The sequence below is a fragment of the Chlorocebus sabaeus genome, chromosome 13 (genome assembly GCF_047675955.1).
Source record: "Chlorocebus sabaeus isolate Y175 chromosome 13, mChlSab1.0.hap1, whole genome shotgun sequence".
In the NCBI taxonomy this organism is placed as follows: Eukaryota; Metazoa; Chordata; class Mammalia; order Primates; family Cercopithecidae; genus Chlorocebus; species Chlorocebus sabaeus.
The window spans coordinates 11,971,928-11,996,583 of record NC_132916.1 but is presented as its reverse complement, the minus strand read 5'-3'; the positions used below and the strand labels follow the sequence as shown (position 1 = coordinate 11,996,583).

The following is a 24,656-nucleotide window of genomic DNA, read 5'->3' as shown; positions in this document are numbered from 1 at the left end:
CATTCTCCTGCCTCAGCCTCCCGAGTAGCTGGGACTACAGGCGCCCACCACCTCGCCCGGCTAGTTTTTTGTATTTTTTTAGTAGAGATGGGGTTTCACCGTGTTAGCCAGGATGGTCTCGATCTCCTGACCTCGTGATCCGCCCGTCTCGGCCTCCCAAAGTGCTGGGATTACAGGCTTGAGCCACCGCGCACGGCCTATTCATTTTTTTCTTGACGTGAGGTTTTCACTCTGTTACCCAGGCTGGAGTGCAGTGGCATGATATTGGCTCACTGCAGCCTCTGCCTCCTAGGATCAAGCAATCCTCCCACTCAGCCTCACAAGTAACTGGGACCACAGGCGCGCACCACCACACCCGGCTAGTTTTTGTGTTTTTAGTAGAGACAGGGTTTTGCCATATTGCCCAGGTTGGTCCTGAACTCCTGGGCTCAAGTGATTTGCCCACCTCAGCCTCCCAAAGTGCTGGGATTACAGGCGTGACTCACTGTACCTGGCTGATTTTATTCATTTTTGATTTCATGATGCCTTTGGCTTTGCACATAGTAGCAACTCAAAAATTGAATTGATTAGAAGGTCCAAGTCATTTTGAATATATGAATTTGACCTAGACATTTTTTGTATCTCAAGTATCTTTTTTTTTTTTTTGAGACGGAGTCTCGCTCAGTCGCCCAGGCTGGAGTGCAGTGGCCAGATCTCAGCTCGCTGCAAGCTCCGCCTCCCGGGTTTATACCATTCTCCTGCCTCAGCCTCCTGAGTAGCTGGGACTACAGGCACCCGCCACCTCGCCCTGCTAGTTTTTTGTATTTTTTAGTAGAGATGGGGTTTCACCGGGTTAGCCAGGATGGTCTCGATCTCCTGACCTTGTGATCCGCCCGTCTCGGCCTCCCAAAGTGATGGGATTACAGGCTTGAGCCACCGCGCCCGGCCAATCTCAAGTATCTTAACTGGATGACTGGAGTTCCCTGATGCTTTCTGAGCGCCTGCGTTCCTTCCAGGACTGCTTCTTTGTCTGTGTGTCTCCTGATGTCCTCTGAGCCCTGTCCGTCACTCCTTGATAATGAGGTCACTTTAGGCAGCCTACTTCTTGGTCCTGAATTGTCATGACTACCCTACTACTTACTTGCTTCATCGGGTTTTCATTCACTGTTTTTCGAATGGAGGAAGAACCATGATTAGGTGGGCTGGTAATCAGGTTCGTCAATATTTCATTTTACTAAATATACTCTCTGCTCTTTTGGGAGTTGGCAAACAATAACCTGCAAGCGAAATCTGGCCCATCACCTGCTTTTGTAAATAAAGTTTTATTGGAACATGGCCGTATGCACTCATTCTTATATCTGTGGCTGCTTTTGCAACAGGTAGTTGCAACAGAGACCTTATGGCTGGCAAAGCCTAAAATTTTCTACCAAAAAATTTACAGAAAAAGTTTGCTGACCTCTACTCTGGATGATCAGTTGATAAAATACAACAACGTTTTCATGACCATCGTTATTTTTCTTATTTCAATGAACAGCATAGAAACCAAGGTGAAGTAATTGAACTAAAGGGATTTCTGAATGAAGGATTCATGTGCTCATAGGTTTAGACAAAATTACTCATTAGGGTAGTTTTTAGGGAGTAACTTGCTGCTGTTAAACTGCCTCTTCATGTGAATAATATTTTAAAAGAGCAGACACATATATACTTAAATAGGAAATAACTTTGAATTTAAGAACTTCATGTTCATTTTTTAAATTGTGGCAAAATATGCACAGTATAAAATTTGCCATTTTAGTCATTTTTAAGCATTAAGTTCATTGGCATTAAGTATATTTGCATTGTTGTGCAAACATCACCACTATCTATTTCTAGAGCTTTTTCATCCTGCTGTATTGAAACCCTGTACCCATTAAACAGTAACTCTCCATCCTCCCCTTCCCCCACTGTTCTACATTCTGTCTTTATGAATTTGACTACTCTGGGTACCACATATAAGTGGAATCATCATGTATTTGTTCTTTTGTGTCTGGCTTATTTCACTTAGCAAAATGTCCTCAGGGTTCATTCATGTTGTAGAGCATGTATCAGAATTTCATTCGTTTTTGTGGATGAATAATATTCTGTGCCATGGATATGCCATGCTTTGTTTATCCATTCATCCGCTGGTGGACGTTTGGGTTGTTCCCACCTCTTGACCATTGCGAATAATGCTGCCGGGAACATTGGTGTACAAATATTTACTAGAGTTCCTGCTTTAAATTCTTTTGTGTTTATACTCAGAAGTGGAATTACTGAATCAAATGGTAATTCTATGTTTAATTTATTGAGGAACTGCCATGGAATTTTCAGCATCTGCTGCCCCATTTTATTGTACTTCCCCACAAGCAATGCACAACGGTTCCAATTTTTTCACATCCACACTAACACTTATTTTATTAATACTTTTTTTTTTTTTGAGATGGAGTCTCACTCTGTTGCCAGGCTGGAGTGCAGTGGTGTGATCTCGGCTCCCTGCAAACCTCCCGGGTTCAAGTGATTCCCCTGTCTCAGCCTCCGGAGTAGCTGGGATTACAGGCGCATGCCACCATGTCTGACTAATTTTTTTTTGTATTTTAGTAGAGATGGGGTTTCACCATGTTGGCCAGGATAGTCTCCATCTCCTGACCTTGTGACCCACCTGCCTCAGCCTCCCAAAGTGCTGGGATTACAGGCGCGAGCCACTGCACCTGGCCAACACTTGTTTTTATAACACTTATTTTATATTTTCTTGAGAGTGGCCACCCTAATGGGTGTGAAATGGTATCTCGTTGTGGCTTTGATTTACATTTCCCTAATAATTAGTGATGTTGAACATCTTTTTATGTGCTTATTGGCCATTTGTATATCATCTTTGGAGAAATGTCTGTTCAAATCCTTTGCCTATTTTTGAATTGGATTGTTTTATTTGTTTCTTAAAAAAAAAAAAAAAGAGCAAAGTTGGAGGACTCACGCTTCCAGATCTCAAAACTTACTACAAAGCTACAGTAACCAAAACAGTGTGGTACTGATATAAAGACAGACATATAGATCAATGGAATAGAATAGACAGCCTAGAAATAAAGCCATGCACATATGGTCAAATGATTTTTGAGAAGGGTGCTAAGACCATCCAATAGGGAAAGGATAGTCTTTTCAACAAATAGGCATTGGGAAAACTGGATATCCACATATAAAAGAAAAAAGTTGGCTTACTTCACTTAGGAAGTGCTAAGTGAAATAAGGTAAGCCAGGTAAGCCAGACCCTTACCTAGTAACGTATATAAAAGTTAACCCAAAACGCATCAAAGACCTAAATGTAAGAGCTCTTGTTTTCTTACAATAAAATGGGGAAGCTGGGCATGGTGGCTAACACCTGTAATCCCAACACTTTGGGAGGCCTAGGTGGGTGGATTGCTTGACCCCAGGAGTTTGAGACCAGCCTAGGCAACATAGTGAAACCCTGTCTCTACAAAAAAGAAAAGAAAAGAAAAGAAACAAACAAACAAAAAAAGAAAAAATTAGCCGAGCATGGTGGTCCGCGCCTGTGGTCCCAGCTACTTGGGAGGCTGAGGTGGGAGGATCATTCGAACCTATAGTGACCCAAGATGGTGCCACTGCACTCCAGCCTGGGTGATGGAGCAAGGACCCTGTCTCAGATCAGTCAATCAGGGGGAAAGATTCACGACATTGGATCTGGTATTGATTTCTTAGCTATGACAGCAAAGGCACAGGGAACAAAATAAAAATAGAGAAATTGGACATCATCAAAATGAAAAACTTTCGTGCATCAAAGGACACTATTAACAAAATTAAAAGGTAAACAACAGAATGAGAGAAAATACTTTCAGATCATGTATCCGATAAGAGATTAACATCTAGAATATATAGAGAGCTCCTAGAGCCTATATTCTTTTTTTTTTTTTTTTAGAGAAAATCCAAAGGATGCTGAAAAGCAGTGTACTTGCCCCAGATACTTACCAAATTTGAACCAGTCATCCTCAGCCTTGAGTGTATGTCAGTGGAAGACTTACTGCCCAGAATGTCTGCCTGATAGGCCGTGGGTAGCTTCTTTAAAGGGAAAATGTATTGTTCTCTCCTGTCACTAAGCAGAAGAGTAATGTCTAGTGGCAGAAGGATGCCGGATGGGGGATGCTTCATGCCCACAGGATTGTAAATCTTCTGTTAGTAATTGTTGCTCCCTGGAAGGCACTGGTTGCTGATTCACAGTCCTGTACTGTGTCTTCTTTCGTCCTGGGATAGTGGCTTGGAGCCAGTGCTATCTTAGTGCAAATTTTCCTAAGGACTAAAATATGCTTTAAATGGCTCTGGGCTGGACGTGGTGGCTCACCAATGTCTGTAATCTCAGCACTTTGGAAGGCAGAGGCGGGCAGATCACTTGAGGTCAGGAGTTCGAGACCAGTCTAACATGGTAAAATCCCGTCTCTACTAAAAATACAAAAATTAGCTGGACGTGGTGGTGATCCCAGCTACACAGGAGGCTGTGTACCTGTAATCCCAGCTACACAGGAGGCTGAGGCAGGAGAATTGCTTGAACACAGGAGGCAGAGGCTGTCATGAGCCGAGATCATGCCACTGCACTCTAGCCTGGGTGACACAGTGAGACTCTGTCTCAAAAAAAAAAAAAAAAAAAAGCTCTGGACTCCTACTCTAAAACCATCTGTGACTGGCTATCATGATTCTTTACAAGCTGAGGGATTTTCTTTTTAGGTGAAACTTTTAGAGAGATTTTCCATTTTGACTATGTGAGCTATAGATTGGTTTAAAACTGTATTGCGCCAGGGACCTTTTCTCCCCATTAAAGAAAAAAGTTCTCAAACAATGCAGTTGTCCAACACCCACTCCAACCCCTGGTTTTGCTCACCTTTCTCTAGCATTTGGAGAAAACTCAAACTTCAGTGTAGGTCACCCCTCAGGACTGTGACTTACGGTGGCACAGGTCGGACACTGCACAAGGGAGCCACTTGTATAAGGGGACATTGTTCAAATACCCTTTCTATTGTGTATTGATTGTGATGATTGTTTGTCAGATACAGCAAAGTGTATTGTTCTAACAAGATCCATATATTACGACAAACTTCCCGGGGGCGGACATACGGCCTCTTGAGGAAGGCGCACATTTGCCCAGTTCCCATGGAGGCTCCGTGTAGATAGCCCCACCTGTGCTTTGCTTTGGTGGCACTTGGGTATACTTTCTTACACAGGACGTTATTCCCACTCCACGGACACCAGCAGAGAGGTGGCCAGGGGAAGGCCGCCTCTCCCCTGACTGCCTGTCTGTAGCACCGCAGTGTGACCCATGCCGTGTGGGTGTGCGTGACCTTCCGCACACAGGGCGGCTGTGGGGCCTTTCAGTGGAGGAGGGGATTTGCTGATCCTGCTTTGACAGAGGCCTGACCGCACTGACGATGCAGTTAGTTCACTGAGGACGTGAACACCCTCAGCCAGCTACGAGCAACACGACGTGGCGGGCTGATGGAGTCGCTGTGGAACATTCCAGGGAGTCTGCCCTGTGTCCTCTTTCCCCGTGAACTGAGTCACCCGGGAGAGAAGAGTTGGAGTAACAGGGCCCGCATCTGCTGCAGGAATTGGGGGTTGGCATGGTTGGGGGTTAGCGTCCTCAACTGACACCATGACAGAGCCCAGTTTGAGACGGTCATCCATGTATAGAGATTTGTATCAGTAGCTGAAATAAGTTCCGTCATCCCTATTATTTCTAGGCTGAGAAATGGGTGCATAGATGGATAATGACTTATCACAGACATGCCAGCTTCAGGGGCAGGACTGGTTTTTGAGCCACACGTGGCGGCTCTTGACTGTCCGCTGCCTCAATCTGTAGTTTGTGTGAATCCTCACAACGCTCTGAGCCCTGCTGTGGGTAGAAGTTGTGACTCACTTGTTCTTTTTTATTATTATTATTAATTTTTTAAAAATTGGGCCAGGCGTGGTAGCTTACGCTTGTAATCCCAGCACTTTGGGAGGCCAAGGTGGGAGGATCACTTCAGTTCAGGAGTTCAAGACCACCTTGGCCAACATAGTGAAACCCTGTCTCTACTAAAAATACAAAAATTAGCCAGGCAAGGTGGCGTGCACCTGTTATCCCAGCTACTCGGGAGCCTGGGGTAGGTGAATTGCTTGAATTGGGGCAGCGAAGGTTGCAGTGAGCTGGGATTGGGCCACTGCACTCCAGCCTGTGTGACGGAGTGAGATTCTGTATCAAAAAAAGGAATAATAAAATAAATAGGCCGGGTGCAGTGGCTCACGCCTGCAATCCCAGCACTTTGGGAGGCCGAGGTGGGTGGATCCCCTGATGTCAGAAGTTCAAGAGCAGCCTGACAAACGTGGAGAAACCCCTTCTCTACTGAGATATACAAAATTAGCCAAGCGTGGTGGTGCATGCCTGTAATCCCAGCTACTCGGGAGGCTGAGGCAGGAGAATCGCTTGAACCCAGGAGGTGGAGGTTGTGGTGAGCTGAGATCGCACCATTGCACTCCAGCCTGGGCGGCAAGAGCAAAACTCTGTCTCAAAAATAAATATTTTGTTGTAACCCCGGCACTTAGGGAGTGTTAAAAAAAAATTTATTTTGTAGAGATGGGATCTTGCTATGTTACCTAGGCTGGTCTTGAACTCCTGGGCTCAAGTAATCCTCCCACTTCAGCCTCCCAAAGTGCTGGGATTACAGGTATGAGCCACCACACCCAGCTTCACTTATTCTTATCTCTGTCAAAGTGCCTGTGTGAATTACACTTAATGTGAATGAATTAATGAAATTACATGTAAGCTAAGTTGTACAAAACCAATGACCTTGTGTTAATATACATTTGGTTGTACAGCTCAAATGAAGTAATGCTTCCTGCTATTGTTAAAATAGTGTTGGTTGCTACTGATGTTGTATGTATGTGTGTGTATATATATGTATGTATGTATTTATTTTGAGACAGACTTTTGCTCTGTCGCCCAGGCTGCAGTGCAGTAGGGCGATCTCAGCTCACTGCACCCTCTGCCTCCTGGCTTCGTGCCATTCTCCTGCCTCAGCCTCCCGAGTAGCTGGGACTACAGGCACCCGCCACCACACCCGGCTAATTTTTTGTACTTTTAGTAGAGACAGGGTTTCACCATGTTAGCCAGGATCGTCTCGATCTCCTAACCTCACGATCCGCATGCCTCGGCCTCCCAAAGTGCTGGGATTACAGGCATGAGAATGTAGACAGTGTAGATGAAGGGCTGTCTAGGAGGGAGGAGCTGTGGGGAGAGGGTCATGGAGGAGTGTGAGCTGGGGTGTAAATGAAGGGCTCTCTAGTGGGGAGGAGATGTGGGGAGAGGCACAAGGCCTGGAGTGGGCACAGGCAGCTGGGAGGCTCTGCTTGACTGGGGCTGAGTGAATGGGAGGGGGGTGGCAGAAAGGGACACCGGAGAGGCAGGTAGTCACTCAAGCACCCGCAGCCTCTGGATTTGCCTCCTGGGGCTGCAGTAACAGAGTGCCACAACCTGGGGATCTTCCAACAACAGAAATGTGTCTTCTCCCAGTTCTGGGGGCTGGGAGGCAGAAATTGAGGTGTCAGTGGGGCCATGCTTCCTCTGCTGGTGCTGGGGTGAACGCTGCCTCCATCTTCCTGCTTCTAGTGGGTCTCAGCAATTCCCCCAGTGTCTGCCCCCATGGTCACGGGGCTGTTTCCACGTTGTCTTCCCTCTGTGCACGTCTACCTGTGTGTCTGGATTCCCCCTTCCCCTCTTGTTTTTGAGACAGGGTTTTACTCTGTCGCTCAGGCTGGAGTGCAGTGCTGCGATCAGAGCTCACTATAACCTCTCACTCCTGGGCTCAAGCGATCCTCCCACCTCAGCCTCCTGAGTAGCTGGATGGGAGGATCACTACAGGCACATGCCACCATGCCCAGCTCATTTGAAAATTCTTTCGTAGAAAAGAAATTAGCCGGGCGTGGTAACTCACGCCTGTAATCCCAGCTACTTGGGAGGCTGAGGCAGGAGAATCGCTTGAACCCGGGAGGCGGAGGTTGCAGTGAACCGAGATCGCGCTATTGTACTCCAGCCTGGGCAAAAAGAGTGAAACTGTGTCTCAAAAACAAACAAAACAAAACAAAATAAAACAAATTTGTAGGACATAGTCTCACTGAGGGACCCAGGCTGGTCTCAAACTCCTGGCCTCAAGTAGTCCCTTCTGCCTCCTGGAGGAGGCTGAGGTGGGAGGATCGCTTGAGTCCTGGAGTGAGAGGCTACAGTGAGCTCTGATCACAGCACTGCACTCCAGCATGAGTGACTGAGTAAAATTTACCCTGTCTCAAAAACAAGAGACGGAAAAAAAAAAAAAAGTTACTGAGCTTTCTGGGACGTGGTTGTTGGTTTCCATGTGGTTGTTTTTCCCCTGGCTTTGTATCAGGAAAATGTTCAAACAGAAGCAGAGCAGTGACCGCGTGTCTGTACAGCCCTCGACTATCCCTGTTTTGATCTTGTCCCCACCCCCTCCCCACCCTAAGTTATATTTGTACCCTTTCTGACTCTCTGCAGGCTTTTTAGGCAAGTTGTGGTACAAAATCCAGCTTTGTCACTTGTAGACGTTGTGACTTTGGACCCATGACACCATATCCCTGGGCCTCGCTTTTCATTTATAAAATTGGGGGCTGGGCACGGTAGCTTGCGCTTGTAATCCCAGCACCTTGGGAGGCTGAGGCAGGCAGATCACAAGGTCAGGAGATCGAGACCATCCTGGCTAACATGGTGAAACCCTGTCTCTACTAAAAATACAAAAAATTAGCCAGGCGTGGTGGCACGTGCCTATAATCCCAGCTACTTGGGAGGCTGAGGCAAGAGACTCACTTGAACCCAGGAGCCGGAGGTTGCAGTGAGCTGATATTGTACACTGCACTCCAGCCTGGGTGACAGAGCAAGACTCTGTCTCAAAAAAAAAAAAAAAAATTGGGATGACACCTGGCAACTACCTGAGCAGCAAATGTGTGCAAAATGCTCTGCGCCGTGCCTGGCAGATGCGGCTGCCAACCAGCCGTGTGCCTGAGACAAGCCCTGGCAGCCTCAGACCTGGGCCCTGGCCCACAGCTGTTCCTGTCCCTGGCAAAGATGGGTATCCTTGCTAAAGTCACTCGTCAGCCATACCGGGCAGGGTGGTGGGGGCCCTTGATCCAAAAAACCTGCCTCTCAAGGGGTGTCTATCTGTGAGTATCTCACAGCTCCTTGCGCAAATGTTGACATGTTAACAAGAAGTCAAAATTCAGGGCCCTGAAAAAACAACTGAAGAATCAAAGAGAAGAAGTGAAATGACAGTCAACAGTGGGTTGGTAAAAGCCACATAGGGCAATGCTGCGCCAACTTCCTTGAGTACTCACATCTGCCGGGGTCTTGGTGCTCTGCAGGCTGGAGCCAGCCTGGGGCTCTGTGTCTCTAACAACCCCTGCCCTGCCAAGAGCCATAGCCCACAACTGGGGCAGTGAGGGCAGGGGGCAGACGGGGACCTGCGGGTCCCCCTGCATGCTTTCATATGTCCTGTGAGTTAAGAGTGGGTTTTATATCACCATTATTATTTATTATTATTATTTTGAGATGGAGTCTCGTTCTGTCTCTCAGGCTGGAGTGCAATGGTGTAATCTTGGCTCACTGCAATCTCCGCCTCTTGAGTTCAAGCGATCCTCCCATTTCAGCCTCCCAAGTAGCTGCAATTACAAGCGTGTGCCCCCACGCCCGACTAGGCTAATTTTTGTATTTTTAGTAGAGACGAGGTTTTACCATGTTGGCCAGGCTGGTCTCGAACTCCTGGCCTCAAGTGATCCGCCTGCCTCAGCCTCCCAAAGTGCTGGGATTACAGATGTGAGCCACCACACCTGACTGGGTTTTACATTTTTAAGTGGTTAAAAAATCAAAAGAATAATCTTTGTGACACATTCAAATTTCAGTGCCCATGAAGTTTCGTGGGAACGGGCACGCCTGCCCTTTATTACTGCCTGTGGCTGCTGTCACGGGGCCGAATTGAGCAGCCGTGACGGGCCCCTCCCCGGGGCCAGCAGAGCACAATTGTTCCCTCTCCAGCCTTGACCCAGGCCCCGCCTGTGCCCCGCGTCGCTGCAGCCAGCAGGGGGCAGCAGAGAGCCACGCGCACGCCTGGGCTGTGCAGGAGCCGCAGCGGGGACGCGGTGAATTTGCGTCCTGGGCCGAAGCGGAGGTTTCCTAGCTGGGGTCTGAGATGTGGACCTGGGGTAGAACTGCCCGCGGGCGATAGCAGGAGGAGACGGGGTGGGGGTGACAGTAATCGTGCAGGCAGGGCCGGCCTCATCAGGGTAGGCAGGGCAAAAAGGGACAATTTGTTTGCTGGAGTGAAAGGGCAAGACCTGCAGGCAGGCGGGGGGAGGGTGACCCCACAGGGTGGGGCACCCCGAAGGCCACGTGGGCCTGGACTTCAGGCCGCGCCATAGGGAGTCACTGAAGGGCTCCAGGCGGTAGCTTGATAGCCTCGGATTCTCGAAGAGGGATGTGGCTTTTTGGTGACTGTGCCTCAGGACGCTGTTGCTACAGCCAGGGACAGAGTGACAGTGAGGGCTGAAAGGCAACATGGGGCAGGAGGGACCCGGGCAGGGTGACAGCGAGGGCTGTAAGGCCACGTAGGACCGGAGGAACCCGGGGCAGTGTAACAGTGAGGGCTGTAAGATCACATAGAGCAGCAGGGGAGGGCAGGGGGGGCACCTGGGGGCAGGGTGACAGGTGAAGTCTGGAAGGTCACGTAGAGCAGAGGGACTCGCAGCAGGGTGACAGGGCTGTAAGGTCAGGTAGAGTGGGGGAGCCTGGGGACAGGGTGACAGATGAGGGCTATAAGGTCACGTAGGGCATGGGGGACCCGGGAACAGGGTGATAGTGGTGGCTGTAAGGCCACATGGGGCAGGGGGACCCAGAGACAGGAGCGCCCTGTGGTAGATCGCGGCCCACAGACTGCTCTGCGCTGGTTGTCCCGGTCTGTGCTTGCCCCAGGCCAGCAGGATGAGCAGCGTGGCTGTTTTTCTTCTTGCTTCCATTGCCAGCACACTGCAGTCACGCTGTCTCTTTTTCTGCTTGGACCTGGGTGTTTTCTCTAAGGGTGCTCCTGCAGGTGCCAGCTTTCGTCCATGGCCAACTGGTCCTGCTAGTTGAGTGCTCGGGCTTCAGGCAAGGCTGTGCTGTGCCTTTTCGTTGCGTCTGAAGTATTTCTTAATGGGGAGGGGAAGGGTCACAGGTACCTGATAGAATCCGGTGAAAGCCAGATGTCCCCCCGATGAACCCCAGAAAATGCACACAGGCAGGTGGCCTCGGAACTGTAGCCATGATTTCAAATGCTCCTGCACTCCCTGTGGCCAGCCTGGCTAAGGACCCCGACCTCGGGGCTGCCTTCTTCCTTTGAGGCTTGGGGCTTGGTGTTGAGAGCTTAACGTCAGATGCTATTGGCCCTCCCAACGGCCAGCCTATCTGGTTTTCTCACTGTCTGTGTCCTTCAGTGCGTCTTATGGAAGTGATGCTTCTGTATGTAAATGGTTTTTTGGAATGGCTAAAATCCCCCAAGCACACGGCACAGGAGCTGCACTGCCTCCCAGGCTGGCAGGCCTGGTGTTCTGGTCTGTGTGTCGGGCAGAGTGGAGCCCTCTGGGAACCTCCCTTAGCAGGAGAATGCTGCTTCCCAGCCGCGTCCTGGGGGAGGACTGACCTCTTCCTATGCATTTGGCCGGGAAACACTGTGTTCACAGAACTGGGAACATGCTGAGTTTTATTTCTGGGCTCTTAACACATCATAAAAACCTCTTTTCTTGAAACAAAAAGAGTACTATATCAGACACAGTCGTATTTAGGAAATTATTAGCCTCTATAACTAGAAATAAGTAGATTACAGTTTTTAAAAGATTAATTTAATCTTCATCACAAGGCAAGTTTAGGGGAATCGATTCATTCCATTATGAAATGTTTCCAAAGGATGAATGGAAGCTTTAGAAAATCTAATTCAATATCAACTTTTAATAAAAGTAGTCATTCCCAACAATTATGGTTTCATAATGTGTGTGTGTGTTTAAACGACAGCTTTAGGGGAGTTTAATTTCCATAACATCAAATGTATCTTTTCAGCGTACAGTGCAATGATTTTGAGTAAATTTACAAAGTTTTACAACCATCTCCACACTCTAATTCTGGAACATTTGTACCGTCTCCAAATGATCTCTTACTTTTTAATCACCAGAAATGATACTAGAGAAAATAATTGTAATCTATTATTTCCTGTATTTACATCAGCTAAGTGCTATTTTTAATAATAAACGCCCTCTATGGATATCTCTTGCAGGCAAACATGAGACAGTTGGAGGGCAGCTCTTGCAATCTTATCAGAAGCTGAGGTGAGTGTTACAAAGGACAGACCGTCCCAGGCCCTCCGGGGCAGGAGCGCAGAGGACACTCTGCAAGAACTTATAGGTCTCTTGACTTTCACATGTCACTGCTTTGGAATGTCATTTTTTTTTTTTCTTTTAAAGATAAAGTTCCTGAAAAAGATTAAAGCAGAGATGTTTCCAGATTCTCATGAGAAACCTTCTAGCTAGCATAGTATTTTCTCACTAAATATTCAGCTCTACTTCTAAAATTCTCCTGAAATGTCATAAGGAAACTAAATATTATGTTTAATTGCACATTAAGTGAAATTCTAAGGCAAGCATTTGCTTTGATTAATTATGCCTATCTCTAATACCTTACGCAGTACCTGGCACGTTAAGAGATATTGGTGGAATAAACATTGATAGAATTGAATAATGGCCTGAGAGATGTGAACTTCTTTGCATGAAATTCTAAAAACTGAGCAGTCACGAAGCCGGCCATAATTCACACACCTGATTACCCTCAATGTATTAATTTATTAAAGTGTTTCTGAAACCTGCCCACCAGCTGCTATTTTGTTAGGTCCATGGTGAAATTTTCTAGTATCAAGACTTTTTCATTTTTTTCCTCCCCTATTCTTTCCCATTTCTTTTAGCACAAGCTTCCGGTTTGCTTCGTGGTTGATTCTCACATCCACAACATTTTTGGCGCTTCTGCGGGTGTGGTTTGTGCTAAGAGTACACGGGAGCGCCAATGGGAGCCAGGGGATTCCCCGCAGCCAGGTAGCGGGTCCAGGCCGGAGTACCCAGGCCGTTTCAGGACACGTGACTGAGCAGAACGGAGTACCCAGATTTTGGGCAGCATCACTCTCATATAGATACCAGAAAATCATGCCCTTCACAGAGCAGCAGGTCCAAGCAGGGCTGCTGGCTATTCTTCCAAAAAGTGAGGCAGTTATAAAAAAAAAAAAAAAAAAAAAAAAGCAGAAAACTAAAATTATAGAATAATGGCACATTTTGTGTATTTGTAAAACTAATGACTTGCATAGTTCACAACCCATTTCTTATTCCTGTATTTTCCTTGGCAGCAAAATTTCTGTGGTTCCTCCTACTCCACCTCCTGTCAGTGAGAGCCAGTGCAGCCACAGTCCTGGCAGGGTAATGTATCCATTCTGGGCACTTCTCTAGTAGGGGGTAGGGGATAGAAGGAGAGGAAGCAGGGAAGGTTTGGAGGCTGAGGCTGGGCACAGAACCTCCCAGCTAAGGGATTTGACTGTGCCTGGAGCAGGTCACAAAACGGGGTGTGGGGAGTGAGGGCCCTCAAGGCTGGCCAGAGCTTCTTTCCTCCTTCTGGCCGTGGGACCCTCTGTGTCATCAGCGACCCCTTCTGCCCGCACTCAAGGTCTCTTTACTCTTGGCATGGCATCGGCCCTCTTCTCCAACTCTGCTCTGTGCTGGGCGTGTGTGTAGAGTCTCTGGGGTCTAAGGGGAAATAAGATTGGTTACAGGTGTGTGAGAGTGGGAGCGTCTCTTTTGAGTGTGTGCAGGCTCTAATGTACAGTGGACCAGCACCATTTCTGTCCAGGGAAATTAGCTGTGCCATCTTGGGGCAGTTACCTGGGTTTCCCACCTGAGAGGTGGAAATAATTTTACAGGTGCTGCTTGACTCACGATGGGGTTATGTCCCAGTACACCCATAGTAAATTGAAAATATTGTAAGTCAAAAATATATTTAGCTAGGTGCAGTGGCTCACACCAGCACTTTGGTGGGTCACTTGAGGCTAGGAATTCGAGACCAGCCTGGCCAACATGGTGAAACCCTGACTCTACTAAAAATACAAAAAGTAGCTGGGCATGGTGGCAGGTACCTGTAGTCCCAGCTACTCTGGAGGCTGAGGCAAGAGAATTGCTTGAGCCTCAGAAGTGGAGGTTGCAGTGAGCCAAGTCCCACTGCCCTCCAGCCTGGGCAACAGAGCAAGACTCCACCTCACACACAAAAAATTGTGTTTAATACACACCTAACCTACCAAACAGCATAGCATAGCATAGCCTGCCTTAAATGTGCTCTGAAGGCTTGCGTTAGCCTACAGTTGGGCAGAATCATTTAATGCAAAACCTATTTTATAATAATAAAAATGTTACTAATAATACAAAATAGAAAAGATCAAAATGCAAATTACGGTTTCCACTGAATAGATATTACTTTCACACCATCGTCAAGTCAGAAAATTGTAAGTCAAACCATCGTAAGTCGGGGAGCGTCTGTATTTGTCTGGCTTGCCTCCCATGGCTGTTGTGAGAAATTAACAAAATAATGTCTGTGTTGGTACTTGGAAAACTGTAAATTGCCATGGAAATATATTGTCTTGGTTATCTTCATTATTCTATAAATTAAAGGTAGCAGGTATATATGGGAGAATACAGGAGCTGATCCTAATCCCAGAGGGCACAGTTCCAGGCACCATCACCCTGAATGCTGGAATCCTGAAAGATCAAAATCCCAAAAATATAATTCTAGAAAATCTAAAAATTATTTTGAAGAAATGTATTTAAAATTTTTAAAGGGGAGCCGGGCATGGCGACTCACGACTATAGTCCCAGCACTTTGGGAGGCCAAGGCGGGTGGATCACGAGGTCAGGAGATCCGAGACCATACTGGCTAATACGGTGAAACCCAGTCTCTACTAAAAATACAAAAAATAACCGGGCCTGGTGGCAGGCACCTATAGTCCCAGCTACTCGGGAGGCTGAGGCAGGAGAATGGTGTGAACCTGGGAGGCAGAGTTTGCAGTGAGCTGAGATTGTGCCACTGCACTCCAGCCTGGGTGACAGAGCGAGACTCTGTCTATTAAAAAAAAAAAAAAAAATTTAAAGGGGATTTGAGAAACGTATAAAAACATGGCAACAGCCTGGGCAACATAGCAAGACCCCATCTCTACAAAAAATTTAAAAACTAGCTGGGTGTGGTAGCACATGCCTATAGGCTCAGCTACTTAGGAGGCTGAGGGAGGAGGATCCCTTGAGCCCAGGAGGCCAAGACTGCATTGCGCCACTGCATTCCAGCCTGGGCAACACAGCAAGACTGTCTCTAAACAAACAAACTAAAAACAAAAACCGTGACACAACACTTCATTGGCCACTTTACACAATACATAGGGCAAAAACAGCATGCATATTTTTATAAGCATAAACACTCAGATATACTAATAACAGTCACATGGGTTAACAATTATGAACAGCTGAACTATATTCATAAAGAAATACATCAGAAAGGGAAGTGTAGAAATGCATATTACTGTGGCCGGTATTGTGTGCCTCCAGCTTTGTAACTGAAATATTGCCATGAACAACAGTATTTTTCAAACAGTCATTTGATGAGATGGATCAAAACCCACCATGGGTCACCATTGCATATGCAGTCACCCAAGCAACTGAGATCTCAAGAAATTTTATCTTTTGCAAATACAGATGTACAGAAAGGAGATCTCTTCACTTAGAAAATATCAACGTTTTTATGTACAGCTCAAAGTCATGGTGTGATGACGTACTTCGAAGCATGAAATCAATTTTAAAAAAAAAGTGCATAACACAAATGAAAACTCTCTAAAAGTCTGTGCAGTTTTTACCTCCAGCATGGGAAATGATGAACTACATAGCATAGCAAACTGCTGTGTGTGAAGGGGCAGAGCTCATACACAACTAAACTAAATAATTTGGCAGGGGAGATTTCTTGTAGTTTTTTGCTTGTGTTTTTACTTCTAAGATCTGTGAAACACTCGCTGCACTTGTATTGAGAGAGTGGTTGTGGTCTAAGCATTTTTTTTTTTTTTTTTTTTTTTTGAGACAGAGTTTCACTCTTGTTGCCCAGGCTGGAGTGCAATGGTGTGATCTTGGCTCATCACAACCCCTACCTCCCTGGTTCAAGCAATTCTCTTGCCTCAACCTCCTGAGTAGCTGGGATTATAGGCATGCACCACCATGCCCAGCTAATTTGTTTTGTATCTTTAGTAGAGATGGGGTTTCACTATTGGCCAGGCTGCTCTTGACCTCCTGACCTCGTGATCCGCCCGCCTCCCAAAGTGCTGGGGTTACAGGCGTGAGCCACCACACCTGGCCAGGTCTACGCATTTTGTAAGCACAAAATGCTTACATGCTGTGCATTTGAAAGGCTGGTTCTTGCTCAATCATTGGTAATTAAGCCATTTCCTGCCTTTGCAGCACCAATACTAATTAGTTTTTAAACTTTTACCATTCATTATCAAATAGCCTTATACTCATATCACAGGCTTTTTGGTGAAGGAACCATTTCACAGATCTCTTCTGTTGTGCTGTAAGGAATACAGTAAGAAGGAATGATAGCTGACTTCCTCAATACCAAGTCTGTATTAGGGTTCTCCAGGTAGACAGAGCCAATAGGATACGTACATAGATATATGAGAAGGGTCTTACTAGGGGAATTGGCTCACATGATCGTGGCAGCTGAGAAGTCTCTCCGCAGGCCATCTGCAGACTGGAGACCCTGGGATACCAGTAGCGTGAGTCAGTCCAAGTCCCAAGGGGTCAGCATCAGGAAAGCTGATGGTGTTGTTACAGGAAACAGACCCCAAGAAATGGTTCTTGGATCTCGCGGAAGAAAGAATTCAGGGCGAGTCCATAGAGTAAAGTGAAAGCAAGTTTATTAGGAAAGTAAAGGAATAAAGAATAGCTACTCCATAGACAGAACAGCCCTGAGGGCTGCTGGTTGCCCATTTTTATGGTTATTTCTCAATGATATGCTCAACAAGGGATGGATTATCCATGCCTCCCCTTTTTTAGACCGTGTAGGGTAACTTCCTCATGTTACCGTGGTGTTTGTAAACTGTAATGGCACTGGCGGGAATGTAGCAGCGAGGATGACCAGAGGTCACTCTTGTCGCCATCTTGGTTTTGGTGGATTTTAGCGGTCTTCTTTACTGCAACCTGTCTTACCAGCAAGGTCTTTATGGCCTGTATCTTGTGCTGGCCTCCTATCTCGTCCTGTGACTTAGAATGCCTTCACCATCTGGGAATGCAGCCCAGCAGGTCTCAGCCTCATTTTGCCCAGCGCCTATTCAAGATGGAGTTGCCCTGGTTCACACAGCTCTGGCAGTGTAACTCTCAGTTCAAAGCTGAAAGCCACAGGACCCAGGGAGCCTCTGGTCTAAGTCCTGGAGTCCAGTGGCCAATCAGCCTGGAGTTCTGATGTCCAAGGCAGCAGAAGAAAAGTCTGCTCCAGCTCTCAGAGACCAATTCCCTTGCTGTGTTTGTTCTCCTTAGGCCCCTGGTTGAGTGATGGTACGTGCCAATATTGAGGGCAGATCTTTCTAACCTAATCCACTGAGACTCACACACTGATCTCCTCTGGAGACACCCTCACAGACACACCCAGAATAATGCCTTACCAGGCTTCTAGGTATTCCTGAATCAAGTCAAGTGGATGCCTATAATTAAGGTGTCATTAATTAATTAAGTCCACGAGTCCACCCCTTGTCAACCTGGTACCCATAGGCTCTCCTTAAGTCATACTTAATTTAATACAGGCAGTAACAAGGTAATAGGTCCCCTAACATGATGCAGCTATCCCGTAATTGTGATTTTGGGGACTTTAGATGTTGAGGATATAGACTTTAGGGATTTTAATCTTTAGGCATTTAGACTTCAGGGATTTTGATCTTTCAACATTTGGGATTATGGCATTTGAGACTGTGTCTTTGAGGTTATGATCCAAACCCACAAATATATAATGCTGATAAGAGAGAAGAATCACATACTTTCTTTTTCAATTTCAAACTGAGACTCTGGGGGTGACCTTCAAAATCCTGCTCTCCTTTCTCCTTGAAATTTCAAATTCTCCAGAGTTGTTTCAGTACCTACATGCTCAAGATGTATTTATCGGACTGATGGATGATTGGATGGATGGTAAGATGGATGAATGTTTGGTGGCTAGATGGGTGGATGGATGGATGAATGAACGAGACTTGGAGAAGGAAGTGAACTCCTTTCTGTTGTTTTATCTTTTTTTTTCCTTCTCTTCTGCTTTGGGAAGCGGAGCCCCTCAGCTCTCAGCTGGTCACCTTGTAGCTTTTACCATCCTTATCCTCTGTGCCACCCGCATTCTGCCACTGTTGACATCCCACTCTGCATGGAGTTGGGGTGGAGCCATAGGAGAAAAGAGGTTAAACAAGCAGTAATTTACTTGAGTACAGTCTTTGAGCCAGTGAAATGCCAGTCATCATTTCCCAGGGGTACTTGTCATCTTGTCAACAACCCACTGATAGTGCTCCTTCAATGTGAATATCAAAAGCAGGGAGAGACTCTGAATAAAGAGGATGCCTACCCCTCCGGAAGACTGCTGTCCACCTCCAGGCCTGCATGCACACAGCCACGCCCACCTGTACCCCCAGCACCACACCCACACTCACACCCACACACCCCCACTCATGCCCACACACCCACACTCACGCCCACACACCCACATGCCAGTGTTTTGGGGTTGGCAGCCTGGACGCTGCTGAGGCAAACACAAGTCACCAAGCATAATTCTCATTCTCTCCTTCTGTCTCTGTTTTAGTTACAGGAACTTGGTCAGTGTAGAGGATTTAATAAGTCCGTGGAAAATTTGTTTCTGTCTCTTGCTACCCACGTGAAAAGTAAGTGCATGCTTCATGATGTGTTTTCCCACCACCCTCCAGACCAGCCGAGCCCACTGGCTAGGGCCTGGCCGGTGATCTCAGTTGGCACTGTCCCTCAGGCCACTCACTTTGTCTCTGGACCCCGGGGAAAACCACAGCACCTGACCCTTCACCTCTTTCCCAACAGAGCAGGCCTCTGGTTCCTTGTGGGAAGGGAAATGCCATTTCAGTCTACAAGGCTGGCTCGGTTTCCCCTACTCCCACCAAAACCTGCCTAGCTCAGCGTCATGGGCAAAGGAGTTTAGACTTCCCTGAGGACCAACAGAGAAAACGTAAAGAGACAATTTCAGGGCTGGCCCTGGTGGCTCACACCTGTCATCCTAGCACTTTGGGAGGCCAAGGTGGGTGGATCACTTGAATTCAGGAGTTTGAGACCAGTCTGGCCAACATGGTGAAACCCTGTCTCCACTAAAAATACAAAAATTAGCTGGGCGTGGTGGTGGGTGCCTGTAATCCCAGCTACTTGGGAAGCTGAGGCAGGAGAATCACTTGAACCCAGGAGGCGGAGGTTGCAGGGAGCCGAGATGCCGAGATCACACCACTGGACTACAGCCTTAGCAGCAGAGCAAGACTCTATCTCAAAAAAAAAAAAAAAAAAGAGAAGAAAAGAAAGATGTAATTTCAGGGAATCTAAAACCAGAGCCTTTCAGGCCAGTGGGGCCCAGTATCTATCATCTGCATGGAATTACTTCACCTTTCTCCTTTTCTCCTTGGTAAATGTATTTTCTTCCGTTAGCAGTAATCCTGCGATTTTTCCGGTGCACGTAACCCAGAACCACTTCCACTTGGAATCTTGTGTCTTTCAGTGTTCTCTCTGTTCAGATACTTTTTTCTCTATTTATCTTAAAATGCAAGTCCCAGAGGACAGACTCCTTTTCATGCTTCCTAAGATGCCCAGGGCTGGTCAGGTGTTTAGAAAATGTCCTTAGTGGGCTCAAGTGTCCTTAGGCATGGATTTCTCTCACTGTGTTTCTGCTTGGCTTCTCTTCATCATCCCCTTTTCTGCAGTTGTGTGCAGATGGTCTCAGTGCTGCGCTTGGCTCTGAGACAGTCTCTTTATATGACTTTAATTAGTTGTCCATATTCGTCACGAGCCCTGTCTCAGCTGTCACACGATGACAATGGACATCAAAGCACTGCTCTTCAGATGAACAGAAACAGTGACTGTCTCATGCAATGGTCTGTTCCTTCCTTGTTCCGAGGGAGGAAGCAGCTGAATTTCATGAGCCTGTTTGCTAAGAGCACTTGGTGGCTTAAAAATCACTGCTGCCACCCTACTGGGCTCTCTGACAGTACCCCCGCTCTGTGCCCCTCGGCCTGGAATGCGTTTTCCAGCTGTCCTGGCTGCCTGTTCTCTTGTTGGTGCTGTTTTCCCACCCACACCCCAGTAGGTGCTAGTCCACCCTTCCCTGTATGTCTTTCTAGATGCACAGCCCTTCTCTGAATCTATGTGACTTCTGTGAATTGTCTCCCACCACTGCCACTGTGGAATCAGTGCCTTGGAGTTAGCCCCAGCCCTGTCATCCCTCAGCCACCGAAATCCAGAGAGGTGGGACACACATGTCAGCACACACGTGCCTTCTGGACACTCCCAGCCCTACACACAGGTGCATTGGATGTGCTCACAGCTGTCAGACGGCCACCCCATAGCCTGGCCTGTGTACCTGCTCACACACTTGAGGCTAACCAGCAAAATACCCAGTTGAACGACTAGAGCTAGTCCCTGGGTGAGGTGTGGGGGAATTCACAAGAGCAAAGCAGCAAGCATCCCTTCTCAGATGTGGGAAGCGAACTGAAACCGCATAACCTATACACACACACACCCCAGCACCCACTCCCCCACCCCACCCCCACCCCCTGCCCAGAGGCAGAGATAGAAAGCCCCAGCTTTCTGGTTCCTGGGAGTGGTGCTTTGCCTCTGACCTTTCCCAAGTGCTTTCCCTGGTTCTGCAGGAACAGGACACGTGACCACACACACACCCTTCTCCCGTCTCTGCCACAGGACACGTAGCGTCCTGTAGGCGCTGACTCCTATTTCTTTGGATTTTGAGCTCTTCTTCTCGTGCCCCTGCTATCTTTTTGGCTGTTTGTTTCCCCACGGAAGCGGGTGCAGAGGGAAGCCTCATTCTCAGGGGAGGAAGTCAGATTGGCACCTGAGGTCCGCGGGGAGGGGCTGTGGAGGGCCCCAGACTCTGCACTGGCCTGGGTGCTGAAGGGTGGCCTTGCCCCTGAGGGGTTTTGAAAGCTGACCCAGAATTACAACCTCTAGCTGCTGAAGCTGCCCAACGAAGTCAAATCAGCGGGAGGAAATGAGTGACTGCAGCTCTGTGTATTATCAGTACATTTCTAGAAGATGTCAGCTTTGTCATCCCCCTTAGAAGGGGGAAGAGGAAATGAGAAAACGGCTTGCTCAGAAGCAATCTGCATTTCTTTCTCCTCCTTATCCTTTGTCCCCTAATAATACTGACCTATAAGCCTATTTCTTAGGGCCCAAATTTCTCAAGAAGGCTCGTCCTCTCCCCTTGTCTGTGAACTTTAAATGGCCCATATAGGCCCAGGCTTTGGGGTGGGCACAAAGAGATTGCTGGGGGACCAGTTCCTCCTAAGGGGTTGGAAATTAGAGCCCCTCACAGCGTCACAGCCCAGACTGGGATGGGCCATCTGAGTGTGTCCTTTATTTTGTCCACTTTGAGGATCTGGTGCGTGCTAGTACCTTGGGAGCTGCTGGCCTTAGAAAGATACCCCAGTGTTTCTTGATGGTCACCTTGAGGATGTGGGGATGGCATTGCTATCAGGGGAGGCTAGGAGGCATCCTGGTGGAGAAGCTGGACACCCCAGCAGTTTTGGGGAGCGTGTGTTGAATTTCCCTCTCTAGAGGAAAAAGTCACTGCAGGACTCACTCCTGGGCAGTGCAGGCGGGAGAGAACCCATACATAGCGAGAGGATAGAGGATTCATGCAATAACATCCCAAGGAGTGGATCCAAAGCCAGCCAGGGAGGTCGAGAGCCACACTGTCCATTGCAGTAGCCTCTAACCGCGTGTCGCTTCTGAGCCCCTGAAATATGGCTGCAAGATGCACTACCAAAGTGAACACACTGGGTTTCAGAGGCTTGGAATCCAACAAAAGTAAAATATTTCATGGATAACTTTAATATAGTTGACATGTTTTAATATTTTGGATATATTGTGCTAAACTATATATAGAATTAAAATTAATTTGGCCGGACTCAAGCCTGTAATCCCAACACTTTAGGAGGCCAAGGTGGGTGGATATCTTGAGCTCCTCAGGAGTTCGAGACCAGCCTGGCCAACATGGTGAAACCCTGTCTCTACTAAAAATACAAAAATTAGCCGGGTGTGGTGACACACACCTGTACTCCCAGCTACTTGGGAGGCTGAGACACGAGAATCGCTTGAACCCAGGAGGCAGAGGTTGCAGTGAGCCGAGATCGCATCATTGCACTCCAGCCTGGGCAACAGAGTGAGACTCCATCTCAAAAATAAATAAATAAATAAATAAGAGTTAATTTTACCTGTTTTTTTTTTAAAAAAAACTTTTTAAATGTGGCTACCATAAAAATTTAAAATAATATGTGTGACTTGCATTTTCTCTCTACCGGACAGCACAGATCTAGAGACAGTTTTAAGGTCCTCGTTTGGAGGAATGGGGGTCTCAAGGGAAAATGAAACCATCTTTGAAGGATGAAACCATCTTCAAGGTGGTTCTCTCACTTCTGTGTGTGGCTTCCTTCCTTCGAACTTTATTCATCTTTATTCTAGACCACTATTACACTGTAGAAACAAATTTGTTGACAGTCATCTTTCCAGGGTTTGCTTACTATAATTGTTATGAGGACACCCCAAATCTTATTTTTGCCTCACTTCAGAGAGTCACAAGAAATGGTGTTAAGGTGTGACATCTTTGTCAGGAACCCCTAGAAAGCCAGCTTGTTTGGTAGGCTGCCACCTTCGTGTTTGGACAAGTGTACACACATGTGTGTGACCTGGAACGCAGGGGAGCCTGGGTGGACGATTTCCCTTCACCTCACCCTGACTATGGCCCGGGTGACCACAGCAGGACCTTGAAGGAAGCCAGCCCTCTCCTGCCCTGATCCAGCACACTGTCTGCTCACCCTCCCGATGCCTCTGCACTTGGTGAGGGATGTGCCACCCTTGCGCCTCCGTGCACTTTGCCCTCTTGGGACCTTGTGACCCACTGTCTGTGGGTTCAGGGAACCCCAGAAGAGGCTCCCACAAGTCTCAGCAAAGCTGCGTGTTCCCACCCGTCAACCCTTGTGTTTGCCTTTTAGAGCTCTCCAAATCCCAGAATGACATGGCCTCTGAGACGCATCTTCTTGCCACGGGCTCTGGGCAGTGTGCGGGCCAGGCAGAGAGACGGAGCCAGTCTGACACCGCGGTCAACGTCACCACCAGGGTACCCTGAGCCCCACAAGGCCTCCATGCTGTTCACCTTCATGTTGTCTTCCAGAACTTTCTAGCCTGCCTTCTCTGTAGATTTATGTTTTCTTTGGTTTTATGGAAAAACAGCCATCAGGAAAACATCATTACCAGTCAGCGCTTCTATTAGGGCAGGCCTGGCCCAAGGCAGGTCGGGATTCAAGGTCAGTCTGGAAAACTGTTCAGTACAGGGAAAGGCTTCCACCGAATCACAAGCCCCTGAGGCTCCTCTGTGTCCACAGAGCTCCCTGCTGGCTTCAAGGCTGCACCAAAGCCCAAGGGCTTCCTGCAGGGCCCACACCTGCCGAGTTAGCCCTTGAGTCTGCAAGACCAGCAGCCCCTGGTTAAAATCCGTCCTGGCCTCTGATGGAAACTATTGAAAACATAAAGCCTGTGGGGCGCTCTTCCCCCTCTGTCCACACCACAAATGAGAGCTCCCCTAGTAAAGGCGTCTAGGGAAGTAATTATTCCACCTTCTCACTAGGTCTAACCCAGCCTGGAGTGAATGCTTCGGGTATGAGAGAAAGCCAGCCGCGGAATCGGAAAACCTGCATTCTAGTTCAGCTGAGGTGCCTTGGCTGGGCAGGTGCCACTAGCTGTTGCTTGCAGAGTTGATGTGACTGCCTTGGTAGGCTGGACAGAACCGGTGTCCCTTCTCTGCTGTGGACTCCACTCAAGCTGTCCCCAGACAGACTGTCCTTTAGGCGAGGGTGTGAGGTCAGTCCCCCTCTCCTGCTGGAACTTGCACACAGCCTCTTGAGAGTTCACGTCTTGCCTCCCACTCGAGCCCGTGTACCTACCTCTCTATAAAATGAAGATGATAATCGATACCTGTTCTGCCCACAGCACCAGGTTTTGTAAACATCTAATGAGATCATATAGTATCTTAATTTGCTATCTAAGTCATCTAAATATTTTATCTAAATTGCCAGCATTTACTATGATGTGCTGGACTCTGTACTAAAAGCTGAACTAAGCTATCTCGTTTTATCTTCATAACCACCCTCTAGGGTAGGTATTGCATGCAACCTCATTTTACGTGTAAAGAAATGGAGGCTTAGAGAGATTAAGTCACATGCCAAAGGTTGTGTAGCCAAAAGAGGACTGAACTCTGGGCCAGTGATTCC

General features: G+C 47.6%; 1 protein-coding gene across 4 annotated transcripts in view; it reads left to right on the top strand.

Annotated features, from left to right (window-relative positions):
- The window catches only part of SYTL3 (synaptotagmin like 3), a 117,049-nt gene that overhangs the window by 40,291 nt on the left and 52,102 nt on the right, over positions 1–24,656 (top strand). For 3 of the 4 annotated variants that reach the window (XM_038001161.2, XM_038001158.2, XM_038001159.2), the window contains 4 exons: positions 12,336–12,387; positions 13,449–13,518; positions 18,950–19,028; positions 23,382–23,506. In XM_038001161.2, the coding sequence (XP_037857089.1) occupies positions 12,336–12,387; positions 13,449–13,518; positions 18,950–19,028; positions 23,382–23,506 (326 nt within the window). The remainder of the gene's footprint in view (positions 1–12,335; positions 12,388–13,448; positions 13,519–18,949; positions 19,029–23,381; positions 23,507–24,656) is intronic. The other variant, XM_038001162.2, reaches the window with a different exon arrangement.